General features: G+C 39.7%; 1 protein-coding gene across 1 annotated transcript in view; it reads left to right on the top strand.

The window, feature by feature from the left end:
* LOC128649791 (17-beta-hydroxysteroid dehydrogenase 13) overlaps nucleotides 1-17,151 on the top strand; it is a 90,978-nt gene extending 73,827 nt beyond the window's left edge. Inside the window, exons 6-7 of the mRNA XM_053703253.1 lie at nucleotides 3,190-3,306; nucleotides 15,835-17,151. Of these exons, the coding sequence (XP_053559228.1) occupies nucleotides 3,190-3,306; nucleotides 15,835-15,925 (208 nt within the window). The 3' untranslated portion in view covers nucleotides 15,926-17,151. The remainder of the gene's footprint in view (nucleotides 1-3,189; nucleotides 3,307-15,834) is intronic.
* The last annotated feature ends 462 nt before the right edge of the window (nucleotides 17,152-17,613 follow it).

Here is a 17,613-nt window from a genome sequence, read left to right as displayed (position 1 = left end):
TTCAAAATAAGTTGTGGCATAACCCTTCTATTTACTTATTTCTCTTATTCTGGATGTCAGATAGTGAAACCAGGAATGTGCGGTGATCGAGGGGGGGAGGTAGAGCAGTATTGATCATAAGCTATAGGAGAATTATCTTTATGAACATCTGATATTCTGACAGCCCTTTATTGGCCCATATATTGGTGACCTCTGTCCCTATCAAGGTTGAAAAAGGTGCGGAGTCTCTGTTTCAAACTTATGATCTCTCCAGGTCTGATTTGTTCGCGTATTTCCAGATTCGTCATTTTATGTTTGAGCAAAATTGGGAGAATAGTATGTTAGCGGAATGTTCTGTCATCAAAATGCTAATTAAGAAATTCAGTTTGGGAAGTTCCTCGATCTCTTTAATATACGATATTATGCTTTCTAAACAATCTGATAAGCATCTGCATAGTATAAGTACCTGGTTGTTTCCGGCTATTAACGATATTACTGTAGAGAAGATCATCCAGAGTTGTAATATGGTCCAGAAATGCAGGGTTTCGGTGTCCTGGAAGGAATCGCATTGGAAGCTTCTGAATAATTTTTATCTGCATCCGCTTAAATTACAAACATTTTCTGATTCCGGATTAAATATTTGTCCCAGATGCTCAAATTCCAGGGCCGATCTATTCCATATGTTTTGGTTTTGTCCCAAAATTAACCAGTTATGGCATAAAGTGCTTCATTGGTTTAATTCGCTATTCGGGGTAAAGGTTGTGCTTACTCTGCAAGATGTGGTTCTACTTAGAACAGAAGTACATAGAAACTCGGCAGCTATGACCTACACATTGAATACGATTATTCTAGCAGTACGTCATCTTATCTTGCAGAATTGGAAAGCTAAGAGAGCTCCGAGCTTAGAGAGGTCTTGTAAAGAAATCCAAGGCCAAATTGTATTTGAGTCATATCACCTCTCGGAAGCTTCTGAGAAGAGAACTAAGGAGTTTTTTCAGGGATGGCTACCAATCATCTTGTCATATCCCCTCCAGATTCAAAAGCAGATCCTTGTCCCGGTCCGAAATACGGTCTGCTTTGCTGAATTAGTCGTAGCAGGGGTATTCCCAGTATCCTGGGTAAACGTGGTTGTATAATCTGGTAGCTGTCGGTTGCTCTGCTCGGGACGCACTGGCAGCGGTAAGGTATTGTGTTGCAGGGGGGATGGAGAGGGAGGGCGGCGGAGGTAGGGGGGCTTTTTCCTTTTTTTTTTTTTTTCAAAGAATTATATTATTTGTAGGCAGGTAGCCGTTGAGAATTATTTAGGCCGAACAAAGATTGGAATCAGTGTCTGTTAATTTTCATTAGGTTAATTCATTATTTGTGTTGAGGTATATGGAGTTACCAGATTTGTAGCGAGGTGGAGCTGTGTCTCCAGACATGATTTACGAAATGTCGTTTTTTTGTGTTGTTTTTTTCTATTTTCTCTTTTTTCTGTATGTGGTATTTTTTTTTATGTACTAAATAAATGAAAAAATATAAGTAAAAAAAAAAAAAAAAGGTTGAAAAAGGTGACCAATTTTTAAATAAATTACCCACTTATTAAAGGAAAATCTCTGTGTGATAAAGTCCCAAAGGTGTACTGAATAAGCTAATTGCAGCAAATTATGACATTTTGGGAAGTCTCCCTAAGTGTGATGCGGGAATCCAGACGTGGACCCGTTGCTCAGTGTGCCTAGAGGGATATGGCTGCACCTCACTGACGAGGCCCACAATAGGCTGAAACGTACGTCTGGGGTTTTGCTGTTTCTCTCGTTCAGAGAGGGATTGCCTGGTATTTCGGGGCTGGACTGTACTGTGAAGTCAGGATCAGACTGATATGCTTCAGGAAAGTTCTTCTCTGTGAAAGGCACATGTTGAGCAAAAAGAGGCTGCTTCTTGGGTGGTAACTAGCCATAGAGCAAGCTATTATGCTATTGTTCGTTCCCAGGTTGAGCGCTTCTCTCTTTTTATTTATGCAAATTATGACATTTTGGGAAGTCTCCCTAAGTGTGATGCGGGAATCCAGACGTGGACCCGTTGCTCAGTGTGCCTAGAGGGATATGGCTGCACCTCACTGACGAGGCCCACAATAGGCTGAAACGTACGTCTGGGGTTTTTGCTGTTTCTCTCGTTCAGAGAGGGATTGCCTGGTATTTCGGGGCTGGACTGTACTGTGAAGTCAGGATCAGACTGATATGCTTCAGGAAAGTTCTTCTCTGTGAAAGGCACATGTTGAGCAAAAAGAGGCTGCTTCTTGGGTGGTAACTAGCCATAGAGCAAGCTATTATGCTATTGTTTGTTCCCAGGTTGAGCGCTTCTCTCTTTTTATTTATGCAAATTATGACATTTTGGGAAGTCTCCCTAAGTGTGATGCGGGAATCCAGACGTGGACCCGTTGCTCAGTGTGCCTAGAGGGATATGGCTGCACCTCTCTGACGAGGCCCACAATAGGCTGCAACGTACGTCTGGGGTTTTGCTGTTTCTCTCGTGCAGAGAGGGATTGCCTGGTATTTCGGGGCTGGACTGTACTGTGAAGTCAGGATCAGACTGATATGCTTCAGGAAAGTTCTTCTCTGTGAAAGGCACATGTTGAGCAAAAAGAGGCTGCTTCTTGGGTGGTAACTAGCCATAGAGCAAGCTATTATGCTATTGTTCGTTCCCAGGTTGAGCGCTTCTCTCTTTTTATTTAATTGCAGTAAAAGTCTACCATGAACTAGGTTTATGCTCCCTCAAGGTCCATAGAAGCTTGTATATTGGAGTTATCGCAACCATATCACTCTCAAGGTCTACCCAATATTGTCAGATCTATTATGCCATAAGGCAATCTGGGCCATACTAGCTGATTAAAAGTAAGTTTGAACATTTAATCTTGCTCTTTTTTGGTTCCAAATAAAGGGTAAAAACTCTTGCTTTAAATTGATAATATCTGGTCATTTTATCACTATAGGAAGAGCCCAAAATAAAGTAATTAAAGTATCGTAATTTTATGATAATTTTGCCATAGAAAGAACATTTAAACATGTTGTTTTTTTTATTGCAATGTTGTTTGCATAAAACTGTGTTTAACCCCTGCAAAGGGACACGAGATGTAAATTGAAAAGTATCTTAAAATTGTATTCGGTGTCTGAACCATTGTGTTTATTTCGTTTACTTTTATGTCTACTTAACAAGTTATTTTTACATTTTTAGAATTGCTCCTACACTGAAAACAGAAGATGTTGTTAACACGTTAGTCGATGGAATTCTGACTAATAAGAAGATGATTTGTATCCCTCCCTTTGTGTCACTGACATCTTTTATTGAGGTGTAAGTATATTTTGGATCAGAAACTATACATTACTCAGACTTTCTATAGCACACAGCAGCAGACAGGCTCCCTGGTGACAGAAAAAATGGGCTTGATTTATCAAATGTTGAGTGGATATGATTCGCTATAGCTAATCACGTCCGCTGGACATCGCTAAATGCAGACTGGTGAAATGCCTGTGCAATGCCGCCCCCTGCTCACTGGCGGCCAATCGACCGCTAGCAGGGGCTGTCAATCATCCCGATTGTATTGGATCGGGATTAATTCAATCCGCCATCTTTTAGGTGGCAGAGAGGTAAAGGAGCAGCGGTCTTATGACCTCTACTTCAAAACTTCTGTTTCAGGCTAGCCTGAAATGATGGACCTCAGCAGCATCTGGTGCTTGATAATTGGAACCCATTGTCTCAAAAATATTTTCAGAGCCAGGGGAAGTAAAGTAGCTGTAGATGACCGATTTTGTTTCTTGAAATTGTCAGAAATAGAATGAAAATCAAATATTCAAGTTTAGAAATAACAAATATCAGATCTCAGAACCTTGGGCACAGGATTTTTTAAGATGTCTCATTTTGCAAAATGGGGATATTATTTTTTTTGTATCCTGTAAAGGTATGTCAAGCTACAAAATTAGACCCCCCCCCCTCACAGTAGACCACTATTTGCAAAAAGTATAACACGTGTCATTTTGACTGCATAATATAAAGTGTCCAAAATCTTACACGTAAGTGGTAAGGTCCTTTATAAGCCAACTTTCACACAGTAGTAGACTAGTAATACTGCTTATTAGAAGTAAGCTTTTTGCATGCTCGTATTACAAGTTGAAATTAAACTGTTTTTGCTTGTGTGCTAACCCGATGAGTGTAAAAAGCTGAACTTATATTGCATGTGAGATAATGGGGGATATCTATCAAGCCGTCAACCGCAAGTACGCCGGAATTCTGCAGCGTAATTGTTGCGAGCTTGATCCGACCTAGTTATCAAAGCCTACAGACCAGCAAGTGTTGAAATTTGTGACGTAACATACGATCCGCCGGTCTCAATCCGGTTCTATTTGACACTTTTTCCCATTTACCAAATAGTTAACAGGTACGCTCGCCGATATTCCGACCCAGCGTACCTGGTTTTCAATCCGCCACCCTGGAGGCCACGGATGCCATAGAAATCAATGGGAGTCGGAAAGCACTGAAAGCATATGTTCGATGCTGCCAGATATCCCATTGATTTAAATGGTAGAAAACAAGTGACGTTTACACCTAACAACCTAACATAAACCCCAAGTCTAAACACCCCTTATCTGCAGCCCCCGACATTGCCACAACCTCATTAAAATGTATTAACCCCTATTCCACTGCCCCCACTAAACTTATTAAGCCTTAAACCCCTGACCTCCCACATCACTACCACTAACTAAACCTATTAACCCCTAAACTGTCAGCCCCCCATCGCCATAAACTAAATTAAGGTATTAATCCCTAAACTTAACAACCCGCTAACTTTTAAATTAAAATTACAACATCCCTATCTTTAAATAAACTTAAACTTACCTGTAGAATTAAAATAAACTATTTTAAACTATTAATTAACCTACCCTAACTATTATACTACAATTAAATTAACTAAATTACATATTAAAACATACGATCCCTAACCCTACTCAAATTATTTAAATATACTATTAAACCTTATTAAAAGTACTATATTACAAAAAAAAAAAACTAAGTTACAAAAAAACAAACAAACAAACACTAAATTATGAAAAATAAAAAACCACATTATCAAAAATAAAAAAGAATTACACCTAATCTAATAGCCCTATCAAAATAAAAAAGCCCCCCAAAATAAAAAAAAAATCTAGCCTACAATAAACTACCAATGGCTATTTAAAGGGCCTTTTGTGGGGCACTGACCCAAAGATAGCTCTTTTACCTGTAAAAAAAATACAAACACCACCCCAACAGTAAAACCCACCCACCCAACCAACCAACACTCCCAAATAAAAATCCTATCTAAAATAACCTAAGCTCCCAATTGTCCTGAAAAGGGCATTTGTATGGGCATTGCCCTTAAAAGGGCATTTAGCTCTTTTACATGCCCAGACCCAAATCTAAAAATAAAACCCAGCCAAAAAAACCTTAAAAAAAAAACCAACACTAACCCCCGACAATCCACTTACAGTTTTTGCAGTCCCTCTTGAAGGATCCATCCAGCCGGAGAAGTCATCATCCAGGCGGCAAGAAGTCTACATCCGGGACGGCCTCTTCCATCTTCATCCAGCTGAAAAAGTCCTAATCCAGGCGGAAAGAAATCTACATCCAGACAGCATCTTCTATCTTCATCCATCCGGCGCGGAGTGGGTCCATCCTGAAGACATCCGGTGCGGAGCATCCTCTTCATACGGTCGCCGCCGTAAACTGGAACCTCAATGCACTCATTGCATTCCTATTGGCTGAAAGATTTCAATCAGCCAATAGGATTAGAGCTACTAAAATCCTATTGGCTGTTCCAATCAGCCAATAGGATTGAGCTCTAATCCTATTGACTGATTGTAACAGCCAATAGGATGAGAGCTCAATCCTATTGGCTGATTGGAACAGCCAATAGGATTTTAGCAGCTCTATTCATATTGGCTAATTGAAATCTTTCAGCCAATAGGAATGCAAGGGACGCCATCTTGAATGACGTCACTTGCATTGAATTTCCAGTTTACGTCAGCGACCGTATGAAGAAGATGCTCCGTGCCGGATGTCTTCAGGATGGACCCTTTCCGTGCCGGATGGAGGAAGATAGAAGATGCCATCTGGATGAAGACTTCTTGCTGCCTTGATGAGGACTTCTCCGCCTGGATGAAGATGGAAGAGGCCGCCCGGATGAAGACTTTTTGCCGCCTGGATGATGACTTCTATGGCTGGATGGATCCTTCAAGCGGGACTTCAAAAACTGTAAGTTGATCGTCGGGGTTAGTGTTATTTTTTTTAAGGTTTTTTTGGGTGGGTTTTATTTTTAGATTAGGGTCTGGGCATGTAAAAGAGCTAAATGCCCGTACAAATGCCCTATTCAGGGCAATGGGGAGCTTAGGTTATTTTACATAGGTTTTTTTATTTGGGGGGGTTGGTTGGGTGGGTGGTGGGTTTAACTGTTGGGGGGTGTTTGTACTTTTTTTTACAGGTAAAAGAGTAGTTTATTGTAGGCAAGGTTTTTTTTTATTTTGTTTTTATATTTTGATGGGGCTATTAGATTTGGTGTAATTCTTTTTTATTTTTGATAATGTGTTTTTTTATTTTTTGTAATTTAGTGTTTGTTTGTTTTTTGTAACTTAGTTTTTTTTTGGTAATGTAGTACTTTTAATAGGGGTTAATAGTATATTTAAATAATTTTAGTAGGGTTAGTGTTTTTTAATATGTAATTTAGTTAATTTAATTGGTAGTTTAAATTAATTGTAGTATAATTGTTAGTGTAGGTTAATTAATATTTTAAAATAGTTTATTTTAATTCTACAGGTAAGTTTAAATTTATTTGACGATAGGGATGTTGTATTTTTAATTTAAAGTTAGCGGGTTGTTAGGTTTAGGGGTTAATAGCTTAATTTAGTTTATGGTGATGTAGGGGGCTGATGGTTTAAGGGCTAATAGGTTTAGTTAGTAGTGGTGATGTGGGAGGCCAGAGGTTTAGGGGTTAATACGTTTATTTAGTGGCGGTCGGTGTCAGGGAGCGGCGTAATAGGGGTTAATAAGTTTATTTATGTTGTGTCGGGGTCGTGGAGCGGCGGGATAGGAGTTAATAAGTTTATTTATGTTGCGGCGGGGTTGGGGAGCTGCGGGATAGGGGTTAATACATTTATTTATGTTGCGGCGGGGTCAGGGAACGGCGGGATAGGGGTTAATAAGTTTATTTATGTTGCGGCGGGGTCTGGGAGTGGCGGGATAGGGGTTAATAACGTTATTTATGTTGCAGCGGGGTCAGGGAGTGGCAGGATAGGGGTAACATTTTTTTATAGTGGCTGCGTTTAGTGACAGAGTATAAATAAAGTTGGTAAAATGCTGAATAGACGCGAGATCGATGACTGCTAGTTAACAACAGTCCGATGCTCATCGCCCCGTACTTGGTGCGCGTCTTTTTGCCGTCTTTCTTATAAATAAGGAGAGCGTATTGATATCCACGGCTGCGATGTTGGGCGATGTTAGGTGAGCATATTAAAGCCGGCGAATGCAAGACAGTTGACGACTTGATAGATATCCCCCAGAGTATTCCCCTATAAAAGTCAATTGAGCAAAACAAGTGGAAAAAACACCCCACTTGCTAACATTCATTCGAATGTTAGAATGAATGTTATTGTAGATATTTGATTTACATAATATAATGTTGATAAGAACAAATATTCTTAAAAATTCGATTTTCAAATGTTATTTACAGTTTTCAAATGTCACGTTCGAATTTGAATGTTACATTCGAATATCACATTCAAATTCAAATATTACATTTATAAAACACAATTGTAGACTAGAAACACTATTTCGAATGTCACATTCGAATCGAATGTCACATTCGAATCGAATGTCACATTTGAATTCGAATATTACATTTATAAAACACAGTATTAGACTAGAAATACTATTTCGAATTCGAATGTCACATTCGAATCGAATATCACATTCGAATCGAATATCACATTTAAAACACAGTATTAGACTAGAAATAATATTTTAAATTCGAATGTGACATTTGAATTTGAATGTCACATTCGAATTTGAATATTACATTTCGAAATTGAATTAATACATAGCTAAACATTTTATTATTCGAACGAATATTTTCTAACTTTATTGAAAAATTCAAAAACGAAAATTCAAAAATAGAATGTTAGAATGTTATATAAACATTTGAAATTCAATTTGAACGAACGAATGTATCAAAATTCGTTTTAAATTTAGAATTTTTAGAAACATTCGCCCATCCCTACCACTCGCACGCTAATGTAATAAATGTCTGTATCTTGTATGGAGCAGAGGCCTTTATTCATTCTTTCCCAGTGCTTTTTCTATATTGTCTTTATATATTGTACAGCAATCTGTAATATTTGATAAATTTTATATATATATATATATATATATATATATATATATATATATATATATATATATATATATATAGGGAGTGCAGAATTATTAGGCAAGTTGTATTTTTGAGGATTAATTTTATTATTGAACAACAACCATGTTCTCAATGAACCCAAAAAACTCATTAATATCAAAGCTGAATAGTTTTGGAAGTAGTTTTTAGTTTGTTTTTAGTTATAGCTATTTTAGGGGGATATCTGTGTGTGCAGGTGACTATTACTGTGCATAATTATTAGGCAACTTAACAAAAAACAAATATATACCCATTTCAATTATTTATTTTTACCAGTGAAACCAATATAACATCTCAACATTCACAAATATACATTTCTGACATTCAAAAACAAATCAGTGACCAATATAGCCACCTTTCTTTGCAAGGACACTCAAAAGCCTGCCATCCATGGATTCTGTCAGTGTTTTGATCTGTTCACCATCAACATTGCGTGCAGCAGCAACCACAGCCTCCCAGACACTGTTCAGAGAGGTGTACTGTTTTCCCTCCTTGTAAATCTCACATTTGATGATGGACCACAGGTTCTCAATGGGGTTCAGATCAGGTGAACAAGGAGGCCATGTCATTAGATTTTCTTCTTTTATACCCTTTCTTGCCAGCCACGCTGTGGAGTACTTGGACGCGTGTGATGGAGCATTGTCCTGCATGAAAATCATGTTTTTCTTGAAGGATGCAGACTTCTTCCTGTACCACTGCTTGAAGAAGGTGTCTTCCAGAAACTGGCAGTAGGACTGGGAGTTGAGCTTGACTCCATCCTCAACCCGAAAAGGCCCCACAAGCTCATCTTTGATGATACCAGCCCAAACCAGTACTCCACCTCCACCTTGCTGGCGTCTGATTCGGACTGGAGCTCTCTGCCCTTTACCAATCCAGCCACGGGCCCATCCATCTGGCCCATCAAGACTCACTCTCATTTCATCAGTCCATAAAACCTTAGAAAAATCAGTCTTGAGATATTTCTTGGCCCAGTCTTGACGTTTCAGCTTGCGTGTCTTGTTCAGTGGTGGTCGTCTTTCAGCCTTTCTTACCTTGGCCATGTCTCTGAGTATTGCACACCTTGTGCTTTTGGGCACTCCAGTGATGTTGCAGCTCTGAAATATGGCCAAACTGGTGGCAAGTGGCATCTTGGCAGCTGCACGCTTGACTTTTCTCAGTTCATGGGCAGTTATTTTGCGCCTTGGTTTTTCCACACGCTTCTTGCGACCCTGTTGACTATTTTGAATGAAACACTTGATTGTTCGATGATCACGCTTCAGAAGCTTTGCAATTTTAAGAGTGCTGCATCCCTCTGCAAGATATCTCACTATTTTTGACTTTTCTGAGCCTGTCAAGTCCTTCTTTTGACCCATTTTGCCAAAGGAAAGGAAGTTGCCTAATAATTATGCACACCTGATATAGGGTGTTGATGTCATTAGACCACACCCCTTCTCATTACAGAGATGCACATCACCTAATATGCTTAATTGGTAGTAGGCTTTCGAGCCTATACAGCTTGGAGTAAGACAACATGCATAAAGAGGATGATGTGGTCAAAATACTAATTTGCCTAATAATTCTGCACTCCCTGTATATATAGTCATGCAGGTTTCAGGAAAAGCACTCCTCCGGATTTTAACAAACATAAACATTTATTGGTATAAACGTTTTCGGGGTTGCCCCCGTCCTCAGATACAATGTGTACATATTGTATCTGAGGACGGGGGCAACCCCGAAAACGTTTATACCAATAAATGTTTATGTTTGTTTAAATCCGGAACAGTGCTTTTCCTGAATCGTGCATGACTGTTATTTTATTTGAAGAGCACCACGGTGGTTGGAACTTTATAGTGTGCTGGGCTCATCAGCTTTGGTATATATATATATATACTTTTTTTCTTCCATTTGTTTCAAAATGACATATTTGCCTCTATATAGGAAACACCCAAAGGGCACAATAATCTAAAGATCTCCATTACAGCAAGAATATCTAAGAAATCTTGTCAATAGCTTGAGTAATGTTAATCTAATTTTTTTTTTCAAGATAAGCCACACAGACACAAAAAAAGGTAAAAGAAAAACCTTTATGTTTGCCCCCTTAGTGAAAGCACAATACAAAAAAAAATGTTTTGTTGGAAATCATAAAAAAAGTTTTTATTCTTAGCTGATAAATTCTTTTCTTTTTTGTTAGTGAGAATCCACGATTCCTTACTCTTGGGAATTACATCCCCTGGCCACCAGGAGGAGGTCAATACACCCCACCAGAGCTTTAATATATCCCTCCTACATCCCCTTCTCCTGGGATGTGGATGGCTGAAATGGTGCACTGATGCATTTCCGCATTGGCTAGGGAACTCCTTGTTCCTCCCTAAAGGTTTTTGTACACCCCTTGATGAGGAAAATAACTACTGGGAGAAAAGGTAAGTATGAGGGATATATTAAAGCTCTTTGCCTCCTCTTGGTGGCCAGGTGATGTAATGCCGAAGCGTAAGGAATCATGGACTCTCACTACCATTAGAAAGAAAAACAATTTCTTACATAAAAGTTAATACATTTATACATAAATTAGATGATGGGTCCTATGCAGTATCAATAGCAGCATTCTAGTGAGCACTGCATGAGAAAGATATATATATATATATATATATATATATATAGATGAAAGAAGGAGACACACTCACCGGGTCTTAACAAATTAAGTGTTTTAATACACCATAACAAGTGACGTTTCGGGGTAGTTAGCCCCGTCCTCAGACAATAATAAATACATAACAGTAGCAGAAATATATAGCCTTACCCTCCACCAAGATACGATACCGGAAATAGCCATGGCGTTCTCCCTGCACCACTGCGCAGGATCGGGGGTAGTCATGGAAACCGGTAAACACTATACTCACACAAATGACGTAGTATACTCCGGATCATACGGGCACGCCCATCTGCACTGTCAGTGCCAAAGGTTGCCTTAGTAACCGGATAGCATTTACTATGCTTACTACGGGGCTGCAAAAGAAATGATGTGATAATACATGATTCATCCTTAACAGTATATATCAAGCAATGCTTTAGACAGAGAGAACGAAATGCAGTTGTGTAAAGAGCATGGTAATCAATATACAAAATAGATAAGGTGCAATTGAAGAATAATGGTAAAAACCTATATAGTGATAATACAATTAGGGGTTACTGTAGGAAATTCGCTATGGATTAACAAATAACTGTCATCTATAGGAAACAGTGCCAATCTAGATTTACATTTAACCTATTAGGTGTTAAAGTGTTAAGTGTGTAGATCCATCTGGATTCTTTTTGTAGAAGTAGTTTGGCCCTGTCTCCCCCTCTACTAGGTCTAGGGACATGATCTATGATGACATACCGGAGGTTTGACACTGCATGGCCAGCCAACGCAAAATGTCTGGCAACTGGTTGGTCAGATTGTTTTTTATCAATTGCTGATCTAATTGCAGTGCGATGGTTGGCCATGCGCGTCCGCAGGTCATCAATGCTTTTGCCCACATAATATAACCCACAAGGGCAATGAATCAGATAGACTATATATACAGTGGTGCAAGTTACCCGGTGTCTAATGATGAATTTTTTGTTTGTATGAGGGTGTACAAAAAATTTAGTGGCACTAAGTCCATTACAAGTCATACATCCTAGACACCTAAAACAGCCTGGTTTTGGTGGATTCAACCATGTCTGTTTTTTTATAACAACCAACAGGATCCACCTTAATTAGAGTGTCCCGGATCGATCTAGATCTTCTAAAGCTGACTCTAGGTGGTACCGCATTGGTAAAGGGCAAAGTCTGGTCAGACTGCACAATATCCCAGTCCTTCCTTAATACTGCTGGGAGACCCTGTTTGTCTACTGTATACGTGGTCACGTATGTCATCCTGTCAATACTGGGTTTCCTTATAGTAGCCTGCAGAGCTTCTTCCTGTGACAGATCCCAAAATTCTTTCAGGTGTCTGTTTAGATGCTGCTCAGTATATCCACGTTGCAGAAATCTTGTTTTCATTTCTAGCAATTGCTTTTTTGTTTGCACCAAGTCACTATTATTCCTCACAACTCTTTTAAATTGTGAGATCGGCAAAGCCTTCTTTAGAGCCGGAGGATGGCAACTGGTGGCCTGGAGCAGAGAGTTCCTGTCAGTGGCTTTGCGGAATAGAGTGGTTGAAAGTTGATTGTGATCCTTGTGGATACGCAAATCAAAAAAATCTACGGATGTTTCACTGTATTGCATCTTGAATTGGAGATTGGGGCGTAACTCATTCAGCTTTTGGAACCATTGTTGAAGATCATATACAGAACCATCCCAAATTAGAAACAGGTCGTCTATGTAGCGACGAAACAACTTAATATTGGGATGGGTAAATAAGTCAGTCTGGTACTGTTCGAACTCTACCATGTATAAATTGGCGTATGATGGGGCCACACTTGACCCCATCGCCGTACCTAGAATCTGTAGATAAAATAGGTTCTCAAAGCAAAAATAGTTCATTGTGAGGCAATAGTGTAACATTTCCATAATCCACTCCGTATTTGGTCCTACAAAAGGATATCTCCTCAGGTGGTTACGGACAGCCTCCATCCCCTGGCTGTGTAGTATAATAGTATAAAGACTAACCACATCCAGGGTAACAAGAAGTTCAGTTCCCTTCAAATTGTTATGTTTTTTGAGTTCTTGGATAAGGGCCATGGAGTCCAACAAGAAAGAAGGCATGTTGCGGACCATCGGTTGCAAAAGGGAATCCAGATAAGTAGCGATAGGCTGGAGCAGAGACCCAATAGCCGAGACTATTGGTCTGCCAGGTGGTTGGGTGAGATGTTTATGCACTTTGGGTAACGTGTAGAATATGGGTACACGCGGGAATTGTACTGTTAAATATCCCCAAAGCTGTTCATCAATTAAGTTTTCCATAAGTGCACATTGTAACGTAGTGTCAATTTGTTTTTTAAAGGACCACACTGGATCTCCTGGTACTTGTCTGTAGGTAATATGGTCATTTAACTGAGCTAGTGCTTCACTGCGATAGTATGTATAATCTTAAATTACCACTAGCAGTGAAGCTAGTTAAATGATCATATTACCTACAGACAACTACCATATTCCCGCGTGTACCCATATTCTACACATTACCCAAAGTGCATAAACATCTCACCCAACCACCTGGCAGACCAATAGTCTCGGCTATTGGGTCTCTGCTCCAGCCTATCGCTACTTATCTGGATTCCCTTTTGCAACCGATGGTCCGCAACATGCCTTCTTTCTTGTTGGACTCCATGGCCCTTATCCAAGAACTCAAAAAACATAACAATTTGAAGGGGACTGAACTTCTTGTTACCCTGGATGTGGTTAGTCTTTATACTATTATACTACACAGCCAGGGGATGGAGGCTGTCCGTAACCACCTGAGGAGATATCCTTTTGTAGGACTAAATACGGAGTGGGTTATGGAAATGTTACACTATTGCCTCACAATGAACTATTTTCGCTTTGAGAACCTATTTTATCTACAGCTTCTAGGTACGGTGATGGGGTCAAGTGTGGCCCCATCTTATGCCAATTTATACATGGCAGAGTTCAAACAGTACCAGACTGACTTATTTACCCATCCCAATATTAAGTTGTTTCGCCACTACATAGACGACCTGTTTCTAATTTGGGATGGTTCTGTATATGATCTTCAACAATGGTTCCAAAAGCTGAATGAGTTACGCCCCAATCTCCAATTCAAGATGCAATACAGTGAAACATCCGTAGATTTTTTGGATTTGCGTATCCACAAGGATTACAATCAACTTTCAACCACTCTATTCCGCAAAGCCACTGACAGGAACTCTCTGCTCCAGGCCACCAGTTGCCATCCTCCGGCTCTAAAGAAGGCTTTGCTGATCTCACAATTTAAAAGAGTTGTGAGGAATAATAGTGACTCGGTGCAAACAAAAAAGCAATTGCTAGAAATGAAAACAAGATTTCTGCAACGTGGATATACTGAGCAGCATCTAAACAGACACCTGGAAGAATTTTGGGATCTGTCACAGGAAGAAGCTCTGCAGGCTGCTATAAGGAAACCCAGTATTGACAGGATGACATACGTGACCATGCATACAGTAGACAAACAGGGTCTCCCAGCAGTATTAAGGGAGGACTGGGATATTGTGCAGTCTGACCAGACTTTGCCCTTTACCAATACGGGACCACCTAGAGTCAGCTTTAGAAGATCTAGATCCATCCGGGATACTCTAGTTAAGGTGGATCCTGTTGGTTGTTATATAAAACAGACATGGTTGAATCCACCAAAACCAGGCTGTTTTAGGTGTCTAGGATGTACGACTTGTAATGGACTTAGTGCCACTAAATGTTTTGTACACCCTCATACAAACAAAAAAATCATTAGACACCGGGTAACTTGCACCACTGAATATATTGTCTATCTGATTCATTGCCCTTGTGGGTTATATTATGTGGGCAAAACCATTGATGACCTGTGGACCCGCATGGCCAACCATCACACTGCAATTAGATCAGCAATTGATAAAAAACAATCTGACCAACCAGTTGCCAGACATTTTGCGTTGGCTGGCCATGCGGTGTCAAACCTCCGGTATGTCATCATAGATCATGTCCCTAGACCTAGTAGAGGGGGAGACAGGGCCAAACTACTTCTACAAAAAGAATCCAGATGGATGTACACACTTAACACTTTAACACCTAATGGGTTAAATGTAAATCTAGATTGGCACTGTTTCCTATAGATGACAGTTAATTGTTTATCCATAGCGAATTTCCTACAGTAACCCCTAATTGTATTATCACTATATAGATTTTTACCATTATTCTTCAAATGCACCTTATCTATTTTGTATATTGATTACCATGCTCTTTATATAACTGCATTTCGTTCTCTCTGTCTAAAGCATTGCTTGATATATACTGTTAAGGATGAATCATGTATTATCACATCATTTCTTTTGCAGCCCCGTAGTAAGCATAGTAAATGCTATCCGGTTACTAAGGCAACCTTTGGCACTGGCAGTGCAGATGGGCGTGCCCGTCTGATCAGGAGTATACTACGTCATTTGTGTGAGTATAGTGTTTACCGGTTTCCATGACTACCTCCGATCCTGCGCAGTGGTGCAGGGAGAACGCCATGGCTATTTCCGGTATCGTATCTTGGTGGAGGGTAAGGCTATATATTTCTACTACTGTTATGTATTTATTATGGTCTGAGGACGGGGCTAACTACCCCGAAACGTCACTTGTTATGGTGTACACTGAATTTGTTAAGACCCGGCGAGTGCGTCTCCTTCTTTCATCTACATGCTTTTTTTTAGATGCACTGGGACTCTTTTATATATATATATGTTACACAGGCAAAGTGTAAAAAAAATATATATTTTTTTTATTTCAACAGAATCCTACCAGAACGTGCTTTGAAAGCTTTGGGCAAATTCCAAGATGTTAAATTTGATGCCAAAGTTCACTGCGCCAACAAGGAAAAATAGTTCCAGATAAAGAAAAGGAGAGTCTTCCTAGCACCATAAATAATGAACTAAACCAGTTTTAGAAATTAATGTTATGGAATGGTTAATTGTTCCATCTATTTTGTGAAGAAAGCAATAAAATTGTGAATTATTTTGTGAAAACCAAATTTTGATTTATTCACAGGGCCCTATTTATCAAATGTCTTGCTGACCTGATCCGACAGTGCGGATTAGGTCCGCAAGACATCGCTGAATGCAGAGAGCAATATGCTCTCCGTATTCAGCATTGCACCAGCAGCTCACAAGAGCTGCTGGTGCAACGCCGCCCCCTGCAGACTCGCGGTCAATGGGCCGCCAGCAGGGGGTGTCAATCAACCCGATCATACTCGATCGGGTTGAATTCTGGCGATTCCTGTCCGCCGGCGGACAGGGTTATGGAGCAGCAGTCTTTGTGACCGCTGCTCCATAACTTGTGTTTCTGGCGAATCTGAAGACTCGCCAGAAACACGGGCCATCAAGCTCCATTCAGAGCTTGATAGATAGGCCCCACAATCTTAATTCTTGTGTCCAGATTTTTAGACTTAAAGTGATTGTAAATCCTAGCGTTTGTGAAACGCTAGGATTTACAATTATCAAATAAAGGGGACTTTCATTCATGAAGTATAAAATACTTCATGCTGTAAGCTCCTTTATTTGTTACCAGCGTTCACCGCACTGAGCTGTTCAGGCAGCCCATAGCAGAACACTATTTGTTCTAAGGTGACGTGTCCACCTCTTAGCAAATAGCTGTGCGCTCCAACTGGTGCCTAGCCGGATAGCCTGCACGGCTATTGGCTAAGAGGTGGAAACATCACCTCTCAGCAAAATAGCGTTCTGCCATGGGCTGCCAGTTCAGTGCGGCGAACGCTTCCAACAAATAAAGGAGCTTTCAGAATAAAGTATTATATACTTCTTGATTGAAAGTCCCCTTTATTTCTTCCAATTGTAAATCCTATCATTTCACAAATGCTAGGATTTACAATCACTTTAAAAACAACTTGATTTTACTTTAAAGCTATTTGGTTTCAATGCATAATTAAAAAAATACTTCAAACTGAAAAACAAAATTCAATTGAGAAAATGTTACCAGCATTGTAGATCTTTATTAAAACGCTGATACTGCAGTGAAACATATTTTTTATATTTTGTTCCTTGTAATAAAATCTGACATTATACTTTGTGTACTGTCAGAACTAATTTTACTGGCATATACTTTGTGATTCATTCAACACTCTGCATATATTAGTTCAATATCATATATTAACAATGCACCTAAACTTAACAGAACAATCATACACCTAGATTACGAGTTTTGCATTAAACAGGGTGCGAAACTAACGCCAAAAAAGTTGCGTTATTTCACCCTCTATAGCGCAGACATTACAAGTTACTGAAAAGCCTCCTTTTGCATGCGATATGGTGGCGTTAAGCACCATACTGCACAAAATCCAAGGGCTGCTTTGATGTGTTCATGCACGCTTTCCCCGATAGACATCACCTGAGATGCAGATTGAAAATTCTCCGTAACGCAGCCCCATTGATGACTATGAGGAAAAAAAAGTTAAGTTTAAACCTAACACCCTAACATAAGCCCCAAGTATAAAAAACCCTAATCCGCCACCCCCGACATCGCCAACACCTAAATAGTTATTAACCCCTAATCTGCTGCT

The sequence above is a fragment of the Bombina bombina genome, chromosome 2 (assembly GCF_027579735.1).
Source record: "Bombina bombina isolate aBomBom1 chromosome 2, aBomBom1.pri, whole genome shotgun sequence".
Taxonomy (NCBI): domain Eukaryota; kingdom Metazoa; phylum Chordata; class Amphibia; order Anura; family Bombinatoridae; genus Bombina; species Bombina bombina.
The sequence above is the reverse complement of the archived record's forward strand: the minus strand, read 5'-3'. Positions and strand labels throughout refer to the sequence as shown.